General features: G+C 37.0%; 1 protein-coding gene across 1 annotated transcript in view; it reads right to left on the bottom strand.

Moving 5' to 3' along the window:
* Positions 1 to 20,521, bottom strand: part of COL21A1 (collagen type XXI alpha 1 chain) — a 138,273-nt gene that overhangs the window by 50,903 nt on the left and 66,849 nt on the right. The window contains exons 9-13 of the mRNA XM_080586506.1: positions 18,879 to 18,887; positions 17,365 to 17,448; positions 15,008 to 15,070; positions 3,683 to 3,736; positions 2,029 to 2,082 (exon numbers count right to left, since the gene is read on the bottom strand). Coding sequence (XP_080442632.1) covers positions 2,029 to 2,082; positions 3,683 to 3,736; positions 15,008 to 15,070; positions 17,365 to 17,448; positions 18,879 to 18,887 — 264 coding nt within the window. The remainder of the gene's footprint in view (positions 1 to 2,028; positions 2,083 to 3,682; positions 3,737 to 15,007; positions 15,071 to 17,364; positions 17,449 to 18,878; positions 18,888 to 20,521) is intronic.

Raw genomic sequence — 20,521 nt, 5'->3', positions numbered from 1 at the left:
ACCTCTTAACTGAAAATACCAAATTCCTGCTGACCTTATCAAATTTCTCACCAGCTTACTCTAGTTGAGTAATGTATTCAATAATAAGGTATTATGTACTTTTGTGTAAAAAAAAAAAAAAAAAAAAAGAAAAAGAAACATAAATCGATAAAACATTGGCACTTTGATAAATGAGTTCTCATTTCAATTAAAGAAAGAATGCACTTTGCTAGAAGCAGTTGCAAGTGAAAACACAAGCCAAAACAACAGTTTTATCTATTGTTCTCTGCTATCAAATGTCAGGAGTTCCCAAACTTTTGGTATTGGTACTAAGGATATTTATCTGACAATTTATCTGCAAGTTCTCTTGAACTGTTACAGCAAAAGGCTTAATTCTAACTTGGCACAACCTAACTTGAAACAATAAAAACAAAGTAAGTTGCTTATCTCAGTAGACCGGACCTAATTCTCTCAGGACAGAGTCAATCACCAAATTGTTTTTGAACAATAACAGTGTTATCTCTCTGTTAATATCGAACTTCAAATGGAGCAATATATTTCAATTTGTTTAATGTACTTAGTCACAAGAGAGGAATAGTAAATTATGCTCAGGAAGTTATTTTATATAATATTTCAAGTTCCGAGCCAAAATACCAAAAATATGGTGGCATTTATCAAAACCATCCGTGTCTACAGGGATTTGTAGAGGTCTGTCACATTCACAGAAGACAGGGACATGACCACAGGAATGACAGAATGTGGGTTAATGCAGTCAAAGTATCTCTCAACAAGTAAGTATTGAAAGAAGGCAACTGAAATGGAATGCAGTTCAAAAAAATCATCAAAACTTATAAAATAAACCTTTCATGCATCCATTGCTTCATATTGAAAAAGAATGGAGCCCCAATTTCTGCTCAGAAGTGGTGATTCAATTATTAGATAAAACAACATACTTGGCAATGGATGTAATTTTAAATTAGTTGCTGTAGAAACTTCACAAGTAATGGGATGAAATTAAGAGATGAAAATTTGGGCTGAATCATCAGGAAAAAAAAACTAATGGCAAGACCTACTTTACAGTGGAAGAAGTTTTCTAAAACAGTGGTGGAAGCCCTATTTCTTGGCACATTTTAAACAGGGCTGGACTGAGCATTAGGAAATATTCTATCTGTCACAACCCTGCACTGCCAGAAGAATATTGTTTTTTGTCAGCAGTACATTTCTTTCTGCATATGGCCCAATACTGACTGATCAATTAGATTAACATAAGATCCCTGAAGCAACAGAATACATAAGTACATTTTTCAGCTTTAATAATGCATTTGAGAATTCTGCTGAACAGTTATGAATTCAAGGACTTTTAGGATGCTTTCAGGATTGGGAACATTAGAAGAAGGAAATTCTTCAGTAAAATCTGTTTGGAAAACCAGATTTCATTGTACAAAAAAAAAAAAAAAAAGAGTCTGAAGTTTAGACAAACCAAAAAGAAAATAAGTTTGTATCACAATAGACTTTAAACTTTTCTAAACACATTTCTCATAGGGCAAAAGCGTGACAGAAGGTTGGACACAAATATTCACATATCAAGGAGACTTGCCAATAGCCAGAGTTTGGTTTATTCGTTGTGCATATGGGAGATCCAGATTCAAGTTTATCCTGATTACCAGAAGGGACTTTATATATAAAGCTTCCACACCTGTCTGCAGTTCCAAGCTACTGGCTACACCTCAGCTAGAATTTTTCCACAGAAAGTTTTGGTTTCAATTAGTCAGTGTTTTCTGGTTAAAAAGTGTCACCCAAAAATTCTTATCTAGCTCATCTGGATGCTCACTCAAAGAGGAAAAGGGTGAAAAGAGACAAAAAGAAACCATTCTGACAGATGTCTGTATCATGCTTCTAGGTACACATATTTAGATACGTTTTCGAAGTATAAAATATTCAGTGCATTAAAGGTATTACTAGCAGTGCTAATAGCTATATAAATTTTATTAAATAAAGCAGACCAGATTCAGAATTGAGGTAACATTTTAAATTTTGGATTCTCATTACCTTAGCCCCATCTTTCCCTGGCTCTCCCTTGATACCTGGTAAGCCACGTGGTCCCTAAGAGAAGAAAAAAAAAAACAAAAAAAACAGCTCAAATATTAACACACAGTGCTACAGAATGAGACTCAGAAATGTAATGCAATGTGACCCAGGGAATTATCTGTGAATTGGCTGATCACAGTATTTTGGTAACTGGATACCAAAGCAGAAACAACACGAAATGTATCCAGTGTGAGACTATGCCCCACTGTCATAACCCATGACTGGGGAACACCAAAACAATTCTTTGCTCTAACTGAGGAGTACGCCAGGCAGATACGATTGTCACACAGACTGTACCGATGTCCTCTTCCTTTTAAGTGTCCATCAGAAAGCCTTCACATATGCCATGATTCGGCCTGGCTCTTGGCCCTGGCATGCTTTCAGATATGTAATTTAATAAATTAACATGTTCTCAACTATTCAGCCAGAATGGATCATGCTACATATAAAATACAGCACTGGTTTGCAGTAACTGTCCCAGTCAGTGCTCCTAAATTTCTACTGTGAAGAAGAAAAAGAAGTCTCTTCAGTTAGTCTTGGCTTTATCTGAAATTTTTGTTTGGACATGCGAATTGTGGGTAATCAGAGAATCACAGAATGGTTGAGGTTGGAAGGGACCCCTGAAGGCCATCTGGTCCAACCCCCCCTGCTGAAGCAGAGACACCTAGAGCAAATCAATCCTCATGACATGGCTTAAGATGACTGTTATTGATTCAAAGAAAAATAGATGGAACCACTGTTTGGCTTCTAGATCAGGATGAAAATGTCCACACCCCAGCGCCTGCTCCTACAGACCTTGACTAGCAATGATTAGATTTGCAGTCTAATTGATAGCCTAACTACAAACCCCAAGGCCATGTGAGTATCAAAGCAATTCACCTGAAGATTGCCCCTGATTTCATGTAACCCCTTGAGCCTTTTTCACTCTTCATACTGCAACTCTCATTGATAAACAATGAATACTGAGAGACAGTTGGCAGCATTTAGAATCACAGAACCATAGAATCATCTAGGTGAAAAAAGACCTTCAAGATCATCAAATCCAACTATCAGTCTGACCTACCAAGTCCTAAGAATAAACCCTGTCTCCTAGTGCTTCATCCATACATCTCTTAAACACCTCCAGGGATGGAGACTCCACCACTTCTCTGGGCAGCCTGTTCCAATGCTTGACCAATTCAACACCCTTCTTGTAGTGATGGGCCCAAAACTGAACACAATATTCAAGGTGTGGTCTCACCAGTGCTGCATACAAGGGGACAATCTCCTCCCTAGTCCTGTGGGCCACACTATTTCTGACGCAGACCAGGATGCCATGGGTCTTCTTGCCTACCTGGGCACACTGATGGCTCATGCACAGCTGGCTGCCAACCAGCACCCCCCGGTCCTTGCCTGCTGGGCACCATTCCAGCCACTCTTCCCCAAGCCTGTAACACTGCATGGGGTTGTTATGACCCAAGTGCAGGACTCGGCACTTAGCCTTGTTGAATGTCCTGTGACTGGACATGGCACATTGATCCAGCCTATCCAGATCCCTCCGTAGAGACTTCCTATCCTCAAGCAGATAATAATTTATCTCAGATTTCCAAGCTGCAGGAATGAAATAGGAACTTACTTGAACCCCTGGAGTTCCCGGGATACCTGGAGTTCCTGCTGATCCTTGATATCCCTAAGAAAAAGGAATCAAGACTTGTTACTTTTCAAAAGTTATATTCACAAATTTTCAAATACCTACTTAAGGAAAACAAACAAAAACAATCCCCCTAGTTACTGGAGAACTGTAATCGCAACTGTGTCATTTTAGATCACAAAAATATCAGTAAGCGCTATCACAATCTTACTTTTGAGATTTAGATTTAAGAAGTTTTAATATCTGCATCTGAAATTTGCAGCCTCCAAACTTTATGCTAGGTGATTTTTTTCAGGCAATAAGGAAAATCCATTATTTTAAAATTGTTACATGGGAATGTAACAAACATACTGTTTTATTCACCATTGTTAAAAAAAAAAAAAAAAAGGAACAAATTAACCCACATATGCAGACACTTTTTTCCTCTTTCTCTTCACAAAAGTAGGTGAAGAATGCCAGGACTCTTAAAGGCTTATTTCTAGTTACAGGAAAAAGCTTTAACAAATAAGGCATGTTCTAATACATTATGCAGCTAGTTTTATAACATCTCTAAATAATCACAGAATGGTTTGTGTTGGAAGGTAACTTTAAAGATCATCTAGTCCAACCTCCAAATAAAAATAAAAAATCCAATAACAATAAAAATTCCATTCTCAATACTAAGCACTTAGCTATTAGCTTAAAGGTACATAACAATGTATACGAGTAAAAAAAGCAATCTGAATGACTGGGACTACGAAAAGAAATACTAAATAATTCATGAGTTGAAAGGAGAATTTCAGGAATGCTTTACTAGAAATCAGCATTTGCAGAACCTTGACAGAACCTCAAATATATGCCTGAGGTGTACTGGTAGATTGCACTCAGTATGTACTGCAAGGATAGCCAGTTTTCTATGCAAAACTAACCAGCACTTCCAAAGAATGCTTTAACAGAGGCAAGTAAGTGAAGAATGGGGAATTCTAGCTAATTCCATTAAGAACATGTCGTTCCAATAGACAAAATGAGCTGCAAGGAGAGGGTTGTTTGTTTGTTTTTGTTTTTGTGTGTGTGTGTTTTAAGAAATATATTAAACGAGAAGATAAATTGTCCTATAAAATTCTGAGGCTGAGATCTTCCAACAGGCAGCCCAAACTAAATGGAAACATTATTTTGTTTGATAAATCCCAGAAAACAGACTATCCAATTTCAACTACCCAGAATTTGATCCTCGTTTGACCTGAAAGAACTAATAATCCCATTTCTAGTGAGCGAGCTTCAGTTTTGAAAACCTAGAACAAAATGTATTGGCTGGATTCCCACACTGGTACAGAGGAACTAATAGAATCTTTTCAATACAAGGAGGGCAACCTGTACATCTGATTTCTTCTTTAAATCAGTTAGAGCTGCCTGGAAATAATAATCAGAGCTAAAATTATTTCCTGGGTTAGATACAAGAGAGTACTTGCTGTGCCCTCTTCCCAAAAGATGTTTGAGCAAATGCCCAAAGAGCCAGCTGGTAATGCTTAGAATAGAAGTAAACAGAATTCTAGGTCTCTGTCCTACATGGATTCTTTATCAACCAATTCACTTTTAGTGCTCAAGGCAGTTCTAGCAAAATCAGCTTTAACTGTAAATGGTGTAGCATTCCAAGATTGCTTATAAGCCTCCTGGGTAGCTGAAACAATTCACCAAGCCAAAAATGCCTTTAAAAGTTCATCCTTTTATTTCTGCTCCAAAAAAAGCAAAAACTTTGGATTACTTCCTGTAGGATATAGTCCTATATAAATAAAACTTTATTTCACGTTTTAGATCTCTGAAATGCAATTTCCCTTCCTTCTTCTAACTGAGTAGGAGAAGAAATAGAGGAGGATAATTTCCTGGCTGAACCGAATTTCAAAATTTGCGAGATGAATGGAGGATGGCAGAAGAGTTTTCAGCTTACAAAACCGCATCTTTAGCTCAGAGCTAGATCTTGTAATGTGATCTCAGAGCAAATCAAGCATGTGTTCAGTGTGTTTGTTCAATGGAAAGCTGCAACAGAGAAGATTCAAAAGGAAATTCATAGAAATATACAAAACCGAGAATGTCTGATAAAAATAACCTAGCACTTGTTTGGACAAGTTAAAAACACCTTCTATAAATTATGGCAAACAACTTTGATAAAAACTGATTGTCCTTTTGCATTACTACTTCTTTTTTCATTTATCAGAAAGAAGCAGTGTGTTCCTGTATCACTGACAATTTGCATAGCCTCCTTTTGTTCCCTTTCATTAACCTAATTGCACACTTATTTGTCACTCACAAAACTCTGATTTAAAAACACATATTCTAAATGACAAATGTAGTATGGATCATCAAACTATATGCTAAGACCTACATTTTTCTTCAGTAAAGTCAGATTAAACCTTCCTTCCTAACAAAGCTCTCAACAGAAGTATGTATGTGGCATACATACATATGCTCCAAGACCAGCTATGCCACAGCTGACATTTTGTTAGATGGTCAGAGGTGAAAGTTCACTTTTCATTTGACTGCAGAGGTAGTTCAGGACTGCAGACTCGCTTTCAGATAAGGTGAAAACACTACATTTTCCACTAAATAGAATTCTTTTTGTCTAGGCTTGGTTTTCTCTCATAAACTCCTCAGAAGTTCAAAAAATGGTGTGTAAAGGTATTATTGCTACCCCTGAACTTAATACTAAGTTCTGAATTCTGTGGCATAAACACAGGCATCTCATGCCTTTTGATATTCCCTAGATACCTACACAGTGCTAGAAGAAAGAGGCACAAAATATTTGGAAGGCATTCACTCTTTTGAAGCAGCAGCGGCAAGCGAGACAGCCCTATGGCATGAGAACCCTGCACCTTCCAGGGAATAGTAGTTAAAAATCTGTCCATTAATACGGGAATTTAGACACCGAGTATCCCTGCACACACATAAACACTAAATGTAGGTGTCTTAAACTGAATTCCACCTGTAATGTTTTATCAATGCTGTGCAACAGCACTACTCCACAGCACTTTGTTTATATTCTCATTCATTATTTTTCAGCAGTGCAACTGATCACATAAAATCTCCCTCTCAAGCTGTTGTGGATGGGAACAGAACTGATAAATTGTATGTGCCTGAAAACTTGTAAAGGCAAAATGATAAACAGCAAGACACCAAGATCTTTAGGTACCAGATGGCTGGGTACTAAAAAAAAAAACAACCAAAACAAAACAACAGAAAAAAAAAATTCATTTTAATACTTAAATAACACGACAGCAATTTATAAATAATTCTAAGAGGAAAAGCTGAGCAGATTACTTAGGCCAAAGAACTTATATAAAGGACACAGACAAATTAGCAATACCAGTGCTGTCAGTACAATAAGAGTCTTGCCATGAAAATCAAGGTGGCTTATATGTAAGGCAAAAAAATTGAGCTAGAAGGGCATATGACAAGTATTAATGCCAAAGATGTTTTAAGTGCAATAGCAGAGTAAATGTCTGAAGTACACCTTCAGTGCACTTGCATGCCTAAGGACAAAAATTCAGACGGTATTTATGGGTGTATCATGTTAGAAAAATAAAATAAAATAAATAAAATAAAATTAAATTAAATTAAAATAACTGATAAGTCAATGTCATTTGCACTGTGCACTTCCTTACTGAAAAGCTTTTGGAGTTATGGAACAACATAGATGATAAATGGATTACAACAGGACTACTTGGGAAAGACATGGAAGAAGTAAACAAGCTCCATTTGGCTAGGAAATAACCAAGGATCAACCAAGGATCAAGTAATGGTCTAAAGATATTTAAGGACTGTAAACACTAAGTAAACAGAACTATTCAGGGTGATGTAACTAATCATAATGGAATTCATTTGTGAAAGAAAATTTTGACTTCGTGTTCAGAAAACATCCCAGCGGAGAGGTCTGCAGACCCCTTGTGAAAGTCTTTTTGCAGAAAATCTTTACTACTTTTAAAACAGGTATCTAAAGTGTTACAAGAAAAGCTTTCAAACCCTATTTATTAAACAGATTACATGTGAAAGGAGAGAAAGTCCTACAGCTATTCAAACACATCCACGCCTACACTCAAATTCGCAGTCATGGTATGACTTTATCCCTCATTGGCAATATCCCTTCAGCAACTAAAATCCTGTGAGGTTACAGAAATGTTAGAAAGAAATTGATGTATTTGAATGAAATGTTTCATCCTTTCTCTGAGAAGTTGTCTATCATCTAAACTTTTTGCCGTAGGTCCTTCTTCTTTTTTCAATGAGCTTTTTTCCTTTCCTCCCCCAAACAACCTACTCTAACACTCCTCTCTGCCTGTACTCATCTGCCTACTGCTGCTCTTTTCCTGCCCCTCTGGACATGTTGAAACATAAAGGTTGAAAAAGACCTCCAAGATCATCTGGTCCAACCATCTCCCTACCACCAATGTCACCCATAGTCACCAACCATGTCCCTAAGCACCATGTCCAACCTTTCCTTGAACATCCCCCAGGGACGGTGACTCCACCACCTCCCTGTGCAACCTGTTCCAATGCTTAATTACTCTTTCTGAGAAGGAATTTCTCCTAATTTCCAAACTGAACCTCCCCTGGTGCAACTTAAGGCCATCCCCTCTAGTCCTATCACTGGTCATCTGCGAGAAGAGGCCGACCCCCTGCTCCCCACAACTTCCTTTCAGGTCTCCCCTCAGCCGCTCCTCACAGGACTTGTGTTCCAGGCCCTTCACCAGCTTCATAGCCCTTCTCTGGACACGCTCCAGGGCTTTGATGTCCATCTTGTAGTAAGGGGCCCAAAACTGAGCACAGTACTTGAGGTGCGGCCTCAACAGAGCAGAGTACAGGGGGACAATCACCTTGCTGGTCCTGCTGGCTACACTATTCCTGACACAAGCCAGGATGCCATTGGCCTTCTTGGCCATCGGGGCACACTGACAGTTCATGTTCAGGTGAGCATCAATCAGCACCCCCACTTCCTTTTCCTCTGCACAGCTTTCGAGCCACTCTCCCCCAAGCTTGTGGTGTTGCACGGGGTTGTTGTGGCCAAAGTGCAGGACCCAGCACTTAGCCATATTAAACCTCATCCCATTGGCCTCTGCCCATCTACCCAACCTGTCCAGGTCCCTCTGCAGGGCCTTCCTATCCTCCGGCAGATCGACACTTCCCCCCAACTTGGTGTCGTCTGCAAACTTACTGAGGGTGCACTCAATTCCCTCACCCAAATCATCAATACAGATATTAAAGAGGATGGGCCCGAACACCAACCACTGGGGAACACCACTGGTGACCAGTTGCTTGCTGGGTTTCACTCTGTTCACCACTGCTCTCTGGGCCCAGCATCCAGCCAGTTTTTAACCCACCAAAGAGTGCACTTGTCCAAGCCATGGGCTGCCACCTTCTCTGGAAGAATACTGTGGGAGACCATGTCAAAGACTTTGCTGAAGTCTAGGTAGACTACAACGGCCTTTCCCTCATCCACCAGGCAGGTCACCCGGTCATAGAAGGAAATGAGGTTGGTCAGGCAGGACATGCCATTCATGAACCCATGCTGGCTGCGTCTGATCCCCAGGTTGTCCCACACATGCCAGTTGGTCATCTCTAGCAGATCTGTTTGGAGCTTGTGCCTTACTCCTTTTTTCAAGAGCATCTTTAGCATTAGAGCTCTGACTGGTAACTCAGGAGATCAAAACAAGAGTCATCTTGTCTCTATCAAAACATGAAAATGAAGGGTAGATCTAGCATTAGATCACAAAGGTAACTAAATGCAGCTTTTACTTTCCAACATAAATTTATTGGTGACTCCTGATCAAAGATCTGTCATCACATGAACATTATTATGGGAAAAGAGTTTTCATTGACTCATTCACTGTCTTTTTCATTTTGCTTTGTTTTGTCCTGTTTATTTCTTTCTCCACATTATTACACTTCCTTCAACTGGCTACTCTGCCATCTGCCACAGCTTTCATAGCTCTGAGACATTAGCAATATATTTTAACTGAGCATGATGTTGTGTGATAAATATCTGTATGGGCTCAAACACCATAGGGAAGAAAAAAATTCATCAAGACTATTAGAAACAACATCTTAAATTCTGACTTGGAAAGTTCCCAAGCTTTAGACTGCTGGAAAATGGGATGATGTACTAAGCAAGTATAACTTCCTGCTTGCTGCTTAGGTGTTTGTTCCTATCATCTGCGCTTGGCCACTGCTGAAAATAGTCAGATGGACTTTTGTCTGTACTAATGCACAGAGATTTTTGATGCATAGCTGTATGTAACACAAGTCAGCAGCAGGCATCACCCTGATTTCAAAGTAGTAGGTGTCCATAAAGCCATTACATGACTGTATCAGTCAGAATGGAGCAAACATATTTCCTCTAACAGTAACAAGGTCACAGTATTACTAAGGAATATATATTTCTCTGGAATTGAGAACAGCATTTTACAGCAGAATTATCAGCTATGTTTGGGAAAGTTTCCTGAGAAAAGTAGCTGCAGAGCTTATATCAACTTAAATCCCTAGACAGACCATCCAGCAGCACAGGTAATCCTATGTATAGATGAAACTATTACCCATTTTTCTTCCAAGAGTTCTGTTGAAATAGTTGGCCATTATACTAAATTCATCATAAAAGATTCAGTCTTCAGTTGATTACCACATATTATTGAACTCTACGTATTACAGCTGTAACAATGTTCTAGAGGTTTTCAAAAAGAAATATTGGAATGATCAGAAATTACTTATTACTTACAAACATACTTACTTATTACTTACAAACTGTCATGAATGAAACTAGAAGGAATACTAGAAAATCTTCCAGATTTGTCAGCCATGTGGTTCAAAGTTCAAAATTGACAGATAAGTGTATTTTTTTCATTTCTTTCAGCAGGCTGATAACCTATCACCTCTATTAACCGCAAGTGATTGCTGCATATACTCTGTTCATTTATTTTCCCTCTTAGCTTGAGTTTTTCTGCAGGATGTATAAAGTATTCTTTGGAATAAAAAATGGCTTTGTGACTGCAGTCAGACTGCTGAGCATTTTCAGGGCCAGCAACTACTCCAGCTGCTTCTTTCTGATGAATAATGCCCATTAAAATGAGTTCCAATTGAGATTCAAATACTATTTTTACACTTATGGTTACTTATCAATGCAATTTCATGATTTCAGGTTGTGAATAACATTTTTAATTAAAATGTATTTTTATTACAAATTGGGCTTCTCACTTCTGTGATTTTCTCCATTTACTTTGATTGATCTGTTCTCCTTGTATCAGAGTATGGAAAATAAACAGAGGTGGTGATTAAAGGGAAAAAAAACCAACAAAACAAACAAACAAAAAAAGAGCCTTTAGCCAAAACTATTTAAAAAAAAGAATGATTAGAATGATTGACATTGAGTCCTGTTTATGTTCACTTCCCTCAAATGTTACAGCAAACAATTCTACTTGGTAATACCACGTGAACAATTATTTTCTGGTAATATTGAAGATATTCATGGGAATTGTTCTGATTTTTTCCAGACTAAAACTAACTTTAAGTGTTACAACCATCTAGCCAGCCCACAAAAAATAAACTAAATTTTCTTTGATGTTTGGCTTTAAAAATCAGTTACATATAGTAATATAAATGCATGCCTAAAACCTTTCTCACAGGAAGAAACATTTTGTTGACCAGTTATACTGTTCCAAGAAAATGAATACCAGATAGGCAAACTGGAATAACTTTAGAGGAGAACATAAAAATGTGTTTGGGAACAAAAAAGATTGACTTTCCAGGAAAAGCTTTTCATGCAAAAGCCATTTGATTAAACAACACTGACTACACAACTACCTGTAAGCCTATTGTGCTTGCTTTTCAGAGTTCTTCAAGGAGATTCAGCTAAAAAGACTGATATGAGCAAAGTTATCTCGAACAAGGAAAATCTCTGACAGCACAGATAAACTATTAGTAGTAGTAGCAAATAAAGCTAGTAGTATTAGCAAATAAATAAATAAAAGAGAGAAAAAGACAGAGGGAGAGATCTGTTTTTCTACACAGTGTATCTACAGGGTCTTCTATCGTTCATGGCTAAAAGCTAGCCTGGAAAGCACTCAAGAATGTACTGTAAGGAACAATAATGTACTGGCCAGAGCTGCAGATGATCTAATAGGCTTGCAATTATGTCCTTACAAAGAACAAGTGCAAAAAGCTACAGCTGATCTTTCAAAAAACTTAGTAAGTTAATAAAGCTATAGGATTTAACTATAAGCACTTCACATATGAACTTCAATACAGCAAAATGGTAAAATTTCTCCCATTAGCAAAGCTTTTAACTTTTGTCTAAGACACTTTTGTTAATCTTTTCTATGTTCAGAGAATGCCCATCTATGCACGTTATGACTCACTCTCACAAAAAAAAAAAAAAATGTAACTGCCAGATTTCAATGTTACAGAAAGACTACAGCATGGATTTATTTCTCCTCTGTGATTCATACAGTTACAAATTTCAGTGCTTATGAGAAGATATATAGCACCAAAGTGAAAAACGGTTAATAAAAGTATGAAAAAGTCCTAACATCTTGTTTCTAAAGCAATGCTGTTGGCATCTGACTGGATGCTTAAGAAATAAAATCAATCTATTTTTTAAAGGAGAGAATGGAAACTGACAGTTCCCTACCAATATCCAGTCCATTCTGGCTTCACTAACACTTACACAATAGCATTTCATTTTTCAAAACATCAGAGTTAGCTGGATTAAAGACAGTTCTACTATGCTTATCCATATTGCAACTCTACTTCTAGCAGTCAGTATGGTCACACTGTGATGTACACTCTCCCCATGTAACTCTGGGCTGATGCAGTTTGTATACCTGTCTTTGTACAGGAGAACAGGAATGCTCTTCAGAAACTGAAGCACTGTCAATAATCAACTGAATAAAAAGGTTATTCTGATGAGATCGTAACTACCCTGCTCAGTTTCCATCTGTTCCTATTTTAAAATCCATATTTTCATGATTGTCTGAAAAAGTAGTATTTTATATCACGAACAATTTCAATTCAGAATGTTTTCTGTATTTTTAGTTGAACTTTGAAGATGATAATTTAACTTTTTTTAAATTCTAGTTTAACTTTGAAGGTAATTGTTATCAAAATCCATTTAAGACAAAAGCACAGGAAAAATACTTACAGCAGGAAAAACGAGGATCTTTACTCATGGAACTATTTAAAAATTCATGTTCTCTCTGCTCTCCTAGACCATCAGGACTACCATTCCCAGGTCTCAGTGTATGAAGTCTGATACTTTAAAATAGAAAAACTTCCAATTTTTAGAAGTAATTGTGGTTTTTTTGTTTGTTTTCAGTGGCTATTTTTTTTCCTCTCAAATTAACTATACTTCCAAAAGGAATCACTACAGCTAAGTCAACCATCTGCTGTTCCTAAGAAAAGGCCAAGATGTAACTAAGCAACAAAATAGGAGAAATATGAACTTTTTATAATGTGTACCAAGGAGCTTTCTCTTTGTAACTGGTAATAGCCATCGCCCTTAAAACATACACACTTCCAAGTATCAATCTCACTGTTTCCACCTTTAGCTGACATAGAAATGAAATGCATGGCAAGTACTAAAAATTAACGAAAATAGAACCTTAGGTGTTTTTATTAAGCCATTGAAGTTGGCAGGTAGTGTCTATTGAGACAAAACAGGTGCTGGAATTGAAATGCAAGGCCAGATTTGGAAAGGACTTGGGTTTAGTTAAAATATCATAATCAATCTTTCCACAGGACAGAACAATTACTAAAAAAGAGCTAAGTTGAAAGGTCCAATATAGCCATTTGTTGTCCTTCTCTGAAGTCTCTCTAGTTTGTCAAGCATGGACTAAAATGGCTCAGAATAATTTAACATCCCTTCTAAATCTCAACCAAAACCACAGACTATTAATCCACAAGCCCATCCATAAGGCAATGTTTCTTTCATAATGATTTTGTCTGCTCATTTCATAAATGATTTTGTCTGCTTTTGTGTGCTCAACCACTTATATTTTTTAATTTTGGGGGTACATTTTTCTGTATTTTTTTTCTTGATAGCAGTTGGGACCCCTCCATAATTGTGTTTTCTGATCTCAAGACATGATGCCTACCGTCTCTTCTACTTCACCAGGGAGATTTCAAAATAACACTACAACCTAAGGACTCAACCATAAAATTTAGTCCTCATGATAAGAATGAAATGCTACAATTAATTAATAATCTGTAGTTATGGGCATGCACTTTTCTTTTCCTGCTTTTGGTACCCAAGTATCCAGCAGAGAAATTATCCTCTTTTTAGAAGTAAATTATTTATAATATCTTTTATCTTTTTCTTGATTTACTTTTTTAATGATTACCTTCCAATTAATACTAATTAACATCAGAGGCCATATTCTGAGAAAAGAAACATGACTGGTTGAGTCTCCCAGCTTTTAGCCTGCCTTCTCTCAACACACCAGAGGCACATACACACTACTGCTTTGTAGATGCAGAGACTGCCAGCTATTAACAGAATCTTGCTCAACAGAGCAGCTCAACTGTCACTACCTGAGAGGCTTCCAATTAGATTCACAGATCTAATATATTTTTTCATGAAACTTTAGAGTGTCTTCATTTATTTATTTTTATATGACTTTATTGCAATAAGAATGCTTATCATGAAGACGAGACTAGCCACTGTCGAACCTGGCATTTTTATTTTAAATACATGTGTTATTCATCTATTTTCTTCCATTCTTTACTATCCATACTAATGGAATGACAGCTTAAAAAGTAAAAATAGGGCAAGAGAAAAATATGGGTATTTTTTGTTATGCGTGTTTTAACACATAATGTGTAGAACTGCAAAAGGTATTTTTACGTTGTATACATACATCTACATATTTTGATTGACTACTTCCATAGGAGGCAGACTAAAAGAAATTAAATGAACCAACGTTAAACATGAGAAGCAATCTCTAAAACAAAATCAACAGGATTTTAGCTGCACTAAACTGTTTCTAATGCAAAAAATCTAAGCAGTAAAGTTTGAAGGTCAGAAGGTGTTAACTGTTGCAAACTGATGCAAAGACCAACAAGAACAGTGAGACCCTGTTCTCTGCTTTATAACAGTGCCTACCTCATGCCATTGTATTTATATTTTAGCTTGAAACAATACTGTGATTCATAGAATTGTATTCATAGATTTTGTTACATTCACAGTTTCAAAGAATGGAGACAAAAGCATCTAAATTTCAGAATCTGGTATTAGTGGTACATGTCTTTTCTCCTGCTAGTTTTGCATTTGCAATATATGACTAAGTTTTTAGTACTCACAGGCTTACCATCTGGACCAGGCTGACCAGGATAACCATGATTCCCAGGCTGACCAGGATCACCCTACAGAGAAGTAGTATGTTGACACAAACAAGACATGAAAAAGCATTTTAAAATTAGCAGAGAGCAACCTTAACACTAATACATCCCATAAAACACTGGCTGCAAGCCCAGATACCTGCTATTGAGGAGTAATTCCTACACCAAAAGGGAACTGATCTTGCAACCCCTCCCTGGGACAATTCTTCCTAACTTCTGGTTCAGGACTTGGAGAAGCAAGCCCACACTCACTATTACAGAGCAGGCTTGACCCATAGACTCACATGCCTTCAAGCTTTTCAACATTGCCAGCAACAGGGATAAAAAAAAAAACAAAACAGTTTCATCAAATCTCTATTAAAACCTTGTTATTCTAGCATTTCTACTGGGAGGAAAACTCTCACCTGTACACCAAAGATTTGTCTGAGTCTAGTTCTTAAAGCAAAAGCATGGAAAGGCAAGAGCCAAGATTAAAACCTGTTAAATAACAAACTCTTCTCCACACAATTACTGCTGTCTATAAATATATATATAATTTTAGATTTCTTCTTATAAGGCCTTTGCAATTATTTTGATAACCTCTGTCATGACCATAGTAAGGGAAAAGAAAACAGTTTCTCAGGGACCAAGTTTATTGTAGGAGAGCAAAAGCATATCTCCCTACTCAATATATCCTCTTGGTGTATTTCAGTTCTCTATTTATTTTACTAACAGACTTGATCTTGACTTAATTTGGACCCAGAAAAATACATTAAGACTTCAGCCATAAAAATATTTTATTTCTGCAGAAGCTTTAAGCATGCACTTTAAGCATTTCTTCAGCCTGATCCACCAACAGACCAGGTCAGCTACAACTGCAGAACTGTTATAAACAGGGAGGACATTAGGAGGGAAATAGGAAATTAGTTTTCAGTATGATTGTGAAAAAACATCTTTTCACAAATAAACCACAGAAATGTAATGCTCAGCTAAATGGGAAAGGACATAGAATAATGTCTCTTTAGAAAAACCACAAAGAGTAACAGTTATTTTATAAATTAATAGCAGGTTCTCTGGAGTTATTATTGTCCAAATTAAAGAGTCCATCTAAGGGAAAATAAATTGCTTTCTAAAGACTTAAAATATCTGTTATTTGTATTTTATTTTTTTTAATTGAATTAATTTCATTGTACTCCATTAATATCACAAACACATAAATTAAGTTTAAATTTATAAGGTTGCAAAGTCCAGTATTCAAAAGTTGATATGTACTGTAACTGTGATATCCTATAGATCTTAAACTGGCTGTCTTTTCACTCTTTCTGCAGTCTTTTGGGTTAGGCACCATCTTGTCAACTGTATTATTCCATTATCCTAAAACAAATATCATACTGCAATGCAATTGGAAGATTGCATGTCACCTTAGTTCTGACATTTCATACTCTTTCATGCTTTACAGGATGTACAGGATGATAAGTACTTCCTTCTATCTCTCTTTTTTCTTTAATATGCTAAAGAAGAAGGAAAGGGTAAAAAACACAAGAATTCTATTACATTAAAAAATAATCATCACATAGTTTCCCTGATAGAAACTAGATTCTACATAGATTCCCTGATCAGAAACCTTTGTCATTATAGGAAAATGCCCTTTAACTGGAGGTAGCTGCAACAGACTGTTAACCCTTACGTGATGAGAGTATTTTCTTTCAATCATTTGCTTAATGAAAGATATGCATTTCAGGGACTTCTGGTCTACCCTTTAAGGAAAGCTAGTAACTGGGAACAGCACTATTTAGCACAGTTATTGGGGAAGGTACTACAGCAAAATACTAGTGATCTGAGACATTAGGCATCTGAGACCCAAGTCTATTTTGCATTTTAATTCTTCACCAATACTGATGAGAGGTCATAAAAATCAGAACAACTAAGGTGGAACTCTCCTTACTCTCCCAGTAAGCATTTAGTCTATTCTTAAAGAAAGAAGAAAATTCTCCATTAAAGACTATCCTATTAGCAAACCATTTCATTCTCAAACAATTGACAGTGCAAGATCATGAAACTGATCAAGTGCAAGATTTCTTGCCAATGCTGAAGATTGGCAAGAAAACACAATTCACAAGCATTTTCTTCGAAAGTAGAAGACATATCTGTGTTATCAGGAGCTATGGCACCCAAACCTGGCCCTGTGGATCCTAATCATTATATTCATCCAGTGGAAACCAGAACTAGCAGAACTAGTCCCCTACTTTTTTAACCTGCTTGACCATGGATGATCAACGTAAAACTTCAAGAAATAAAATAAAGTAGTGCATACTCAAGAAGAAAGAATGGAAACTTACTTTGGGGCCTGGAGGTCCTTGTTTCCCTGGAGGGCATACACAGGGGGCAGGCGTGGAGCCTACATCACTAGGGCCATTCATGCACTACCAAGAGTGAAACCAACCATCAAAACACATGGCAAAAGCATTGAACAAACGTATCATAACATTATATGAGGCTGATTTTCCTTAGGTTGCATAGGTCCTAGCTTTCACTCCTTTGTTCACCTGGAACTTTTGCTCACCTGAACACTGCCTTACAACTACTTTGCATGCATGAATTCACCATTTAACAGAGAAGAAAAATAAATAGAAAAGTAAGTACTAATACTGAGTTGGTACCTGAAACTCTATTTGCTCCTCCACAAATCTTTTGTCAAATAGCTTGGTAATTTTCAATCTAGCAACATGCAAATCTGTTCTCCTCAACTAACCAAAAACCATCATTTGAAGTGTGAACAATTATTAAATGTAACTATTTAATAAAAGTTTTTAAAAATAATTAATAAATAATATGTAGAGCATAGTGACAATAACTGACTGCATGGTATCGTGTAACAAGCCTGAAAAGAGCATAAAGCCCATGTCTCCCACCTCATGGGCACATGCCCCAGCCATTAAGGCACTTGAGGAGAGGTGAGGTCTGCTGCCACTAATTACGACCAGTAACCCCACCGGTGTCTATCATCTAGTAAGGAGAGTTCAGTGAACTCCTTCAAACCACACTCCCTATACAAACAGCAGTAAACACTAAACCTTGACAGATCATTTGAGGTATCTACTTCCCACCACTGAGTTCACATGAAACCCCAGTGTTTTATTAAGGCAGGCAAAGGGAGAGTTACTAGATCAAATTCATTTGACCAGGCACCCAAAATTTAGGTGCATCTGTACTCAATTTATAAGATGAGATTCAGGTTAGATTCAGTGAATTCTCTTTGACCTAGTTCTTAGAGATGTGGAAAGGCATAAATATGGGAATCCAAGCTATGAAAGAACAGATTTTGTATTTATTATCTAACACACATTCTATAACATCTTTTTTCAGATTTTCTACAGTAATGCAGACTTTTTAAAATGGTCTCTGAATAGAATTCTCTCTTAGGGTCAAATGACTGTTTAAAATGCAAATTCACATTTCCTTCATAATGGTACCAAGCAGGAGTGGTGTAACCAGGGTGGCTAGGGGAACTATCATACTAAGCCTTCAAACCAGCTCCCCTTCAGGGAGCTCCCATTCGCATGATCCAGGAACCTGACCATTCACTTTGCAACGGCATCCAGCCCTGCAAATAAGAGCAATTCGATTGAACTGGGAAAAAAATCAGGCCATTTATTCTAATAAACGTGGGCTTCTACAGAAAACTGATTTCGAATTTGCCATTGAGAGCTCAATTAATGGAAATCCAGCATTTTTAAGCTTAGCAAACCTCTGTCCATTTTTCAAAACAAAGAGTATATTCCCTAGTATAGTAAGTTATATAAAGTCATATACTACCTTAAACTGAGTTTGAGCAGTTTAGGATTGAGCCTACCTCTCCATTCTGAAACAAGAAGAAACACAGTTTAAGAATAAAGCAATATTTGCAATAAACAAAATGAATTCATTTGTAAACATTACCAAAACCAATCATAAATTTGGGGCTGTAAATACCAAGCAACTACAGTTCAAAATTTCAGACTTTCTCAGGTGTGTGTACAGCTGCTATCAACATATATGAATTTTAGTATCATTTATGGGTCTTTCAAAAGGAGCTGCCAGTAGCAGTTTTTCAAAGGCAATGACAAAGCTTAAAGTAAAACTGGACCATGTAAATATTTATACACTGAATGTTTAGATTTGGCTCACAACTTTTGCCAGGACCAAATTCTCATTTAAAAAAAAATCCTCTACTTATTCATTGATGTCCAAGAATGTACCAAAACATTTCTAAAATCTCTGATTTCTGCCTGAATCCAGCATCTGGGAAAATATGTAGCAGCACAGAGGCAAGGCTGGCTTTCTGTCACTTGCTTTCCTGTGTGACTGCATGGATCTGCAGTATCATAGTACATAGAACATAGTATCATAGAACAAACCATCCCCAAATATTTCAGCACATCAAACACGTAATTGACTTATTAATAATTTAGTAGCCACCATTACCTGCACTACGTGCAGGAGTTTTATGATGCACACTGTCACCACAGACTTTACACACAACCAGTGGAGAGAGGTGGCTTCCTCTGTATTCAATTTTCATCTCTGGCAAAGTCTAGAGAAAGTTGTCTTTCCCCAGTGATCATAGTGGGAGCTTAAAATTACGATGCAGCCAGTCGTCTCAGGGAATTTAGGCTATAATTAGTACATACAGCCCCTGCTTAGTTCAGGAGCTCTGACACAACCACACTATGATGGAGTACAACCACAAACCACATATGCCTCCAACTTTCATTACCTCCTTGGAGATCATCCAACATTTTTATTTCCTGAAGGAGTCCAGAATTTCATGAGTGAAGCCCAAATTTAATTTACAACAACAGTAAGTGAAACTAAACTGGCAAAATGTGATCTCTTTGCTCAGACTTCTTGCCAAGTTGTAGAGAATGCAAAATATGATGGAGTTTTTAGCGTTTGCTTTCTTTAGCGACATTTTTTTTTTCATTTGTTCATTTTTCATATCCTACCTACTCATTGCAAAGAGCAAGAAGATATGTTACAGGTAAATAGCTAAATATCAAGTTTACAACAGATTTAAAGCTAACTTTACAATAGCATTCCTGAACCCATTAGTTTCCTACACAGACAGTCAGATTTCAGAACAGCTAATAATCCAGACACCTACTTGTTGCTTAAATTAAATGTGTGAGTTTTAAATAAGACTCATATTGAGTGCTGATTATAATAGAAATACTGGCCCTAATTAAACAGGAGCCAAACAGGGTGTATGCAAGTTTGGGAAAAAATGAAATATCTGGATGTTGAAGATTCATGGGCACTGTTGTCAAATTGGCAAGATGGTCCTAAGTCCTAATATACCAAATCAAAACATGCCGAATATGTTTTTGCAGACTAACACACTGGTTTCTGATTATCTTAGACACCAAACAAAGGATGACATTTTGAAAGAAATTGTAAATATAAACCAATCTCTTTTGAGATTTGAGTTGAATGCTTTTGAAAATCTAGCCCCAACTG

The sequence above is a fragment of the Anser brachyrhynchus genome (assembly GCF_964034855.1).
Source record: "Anser brachyrhynchus genome assembly, chromosome: 3".
NCBI lineage: Eukaryota > Metazoa > Chordata > Aves > Anseriformes > Anatidae > Anser > Anser brachyrhynchus.
This window is presented reverse-complemented; position numbering and strand designations above follow the sequence as displayed.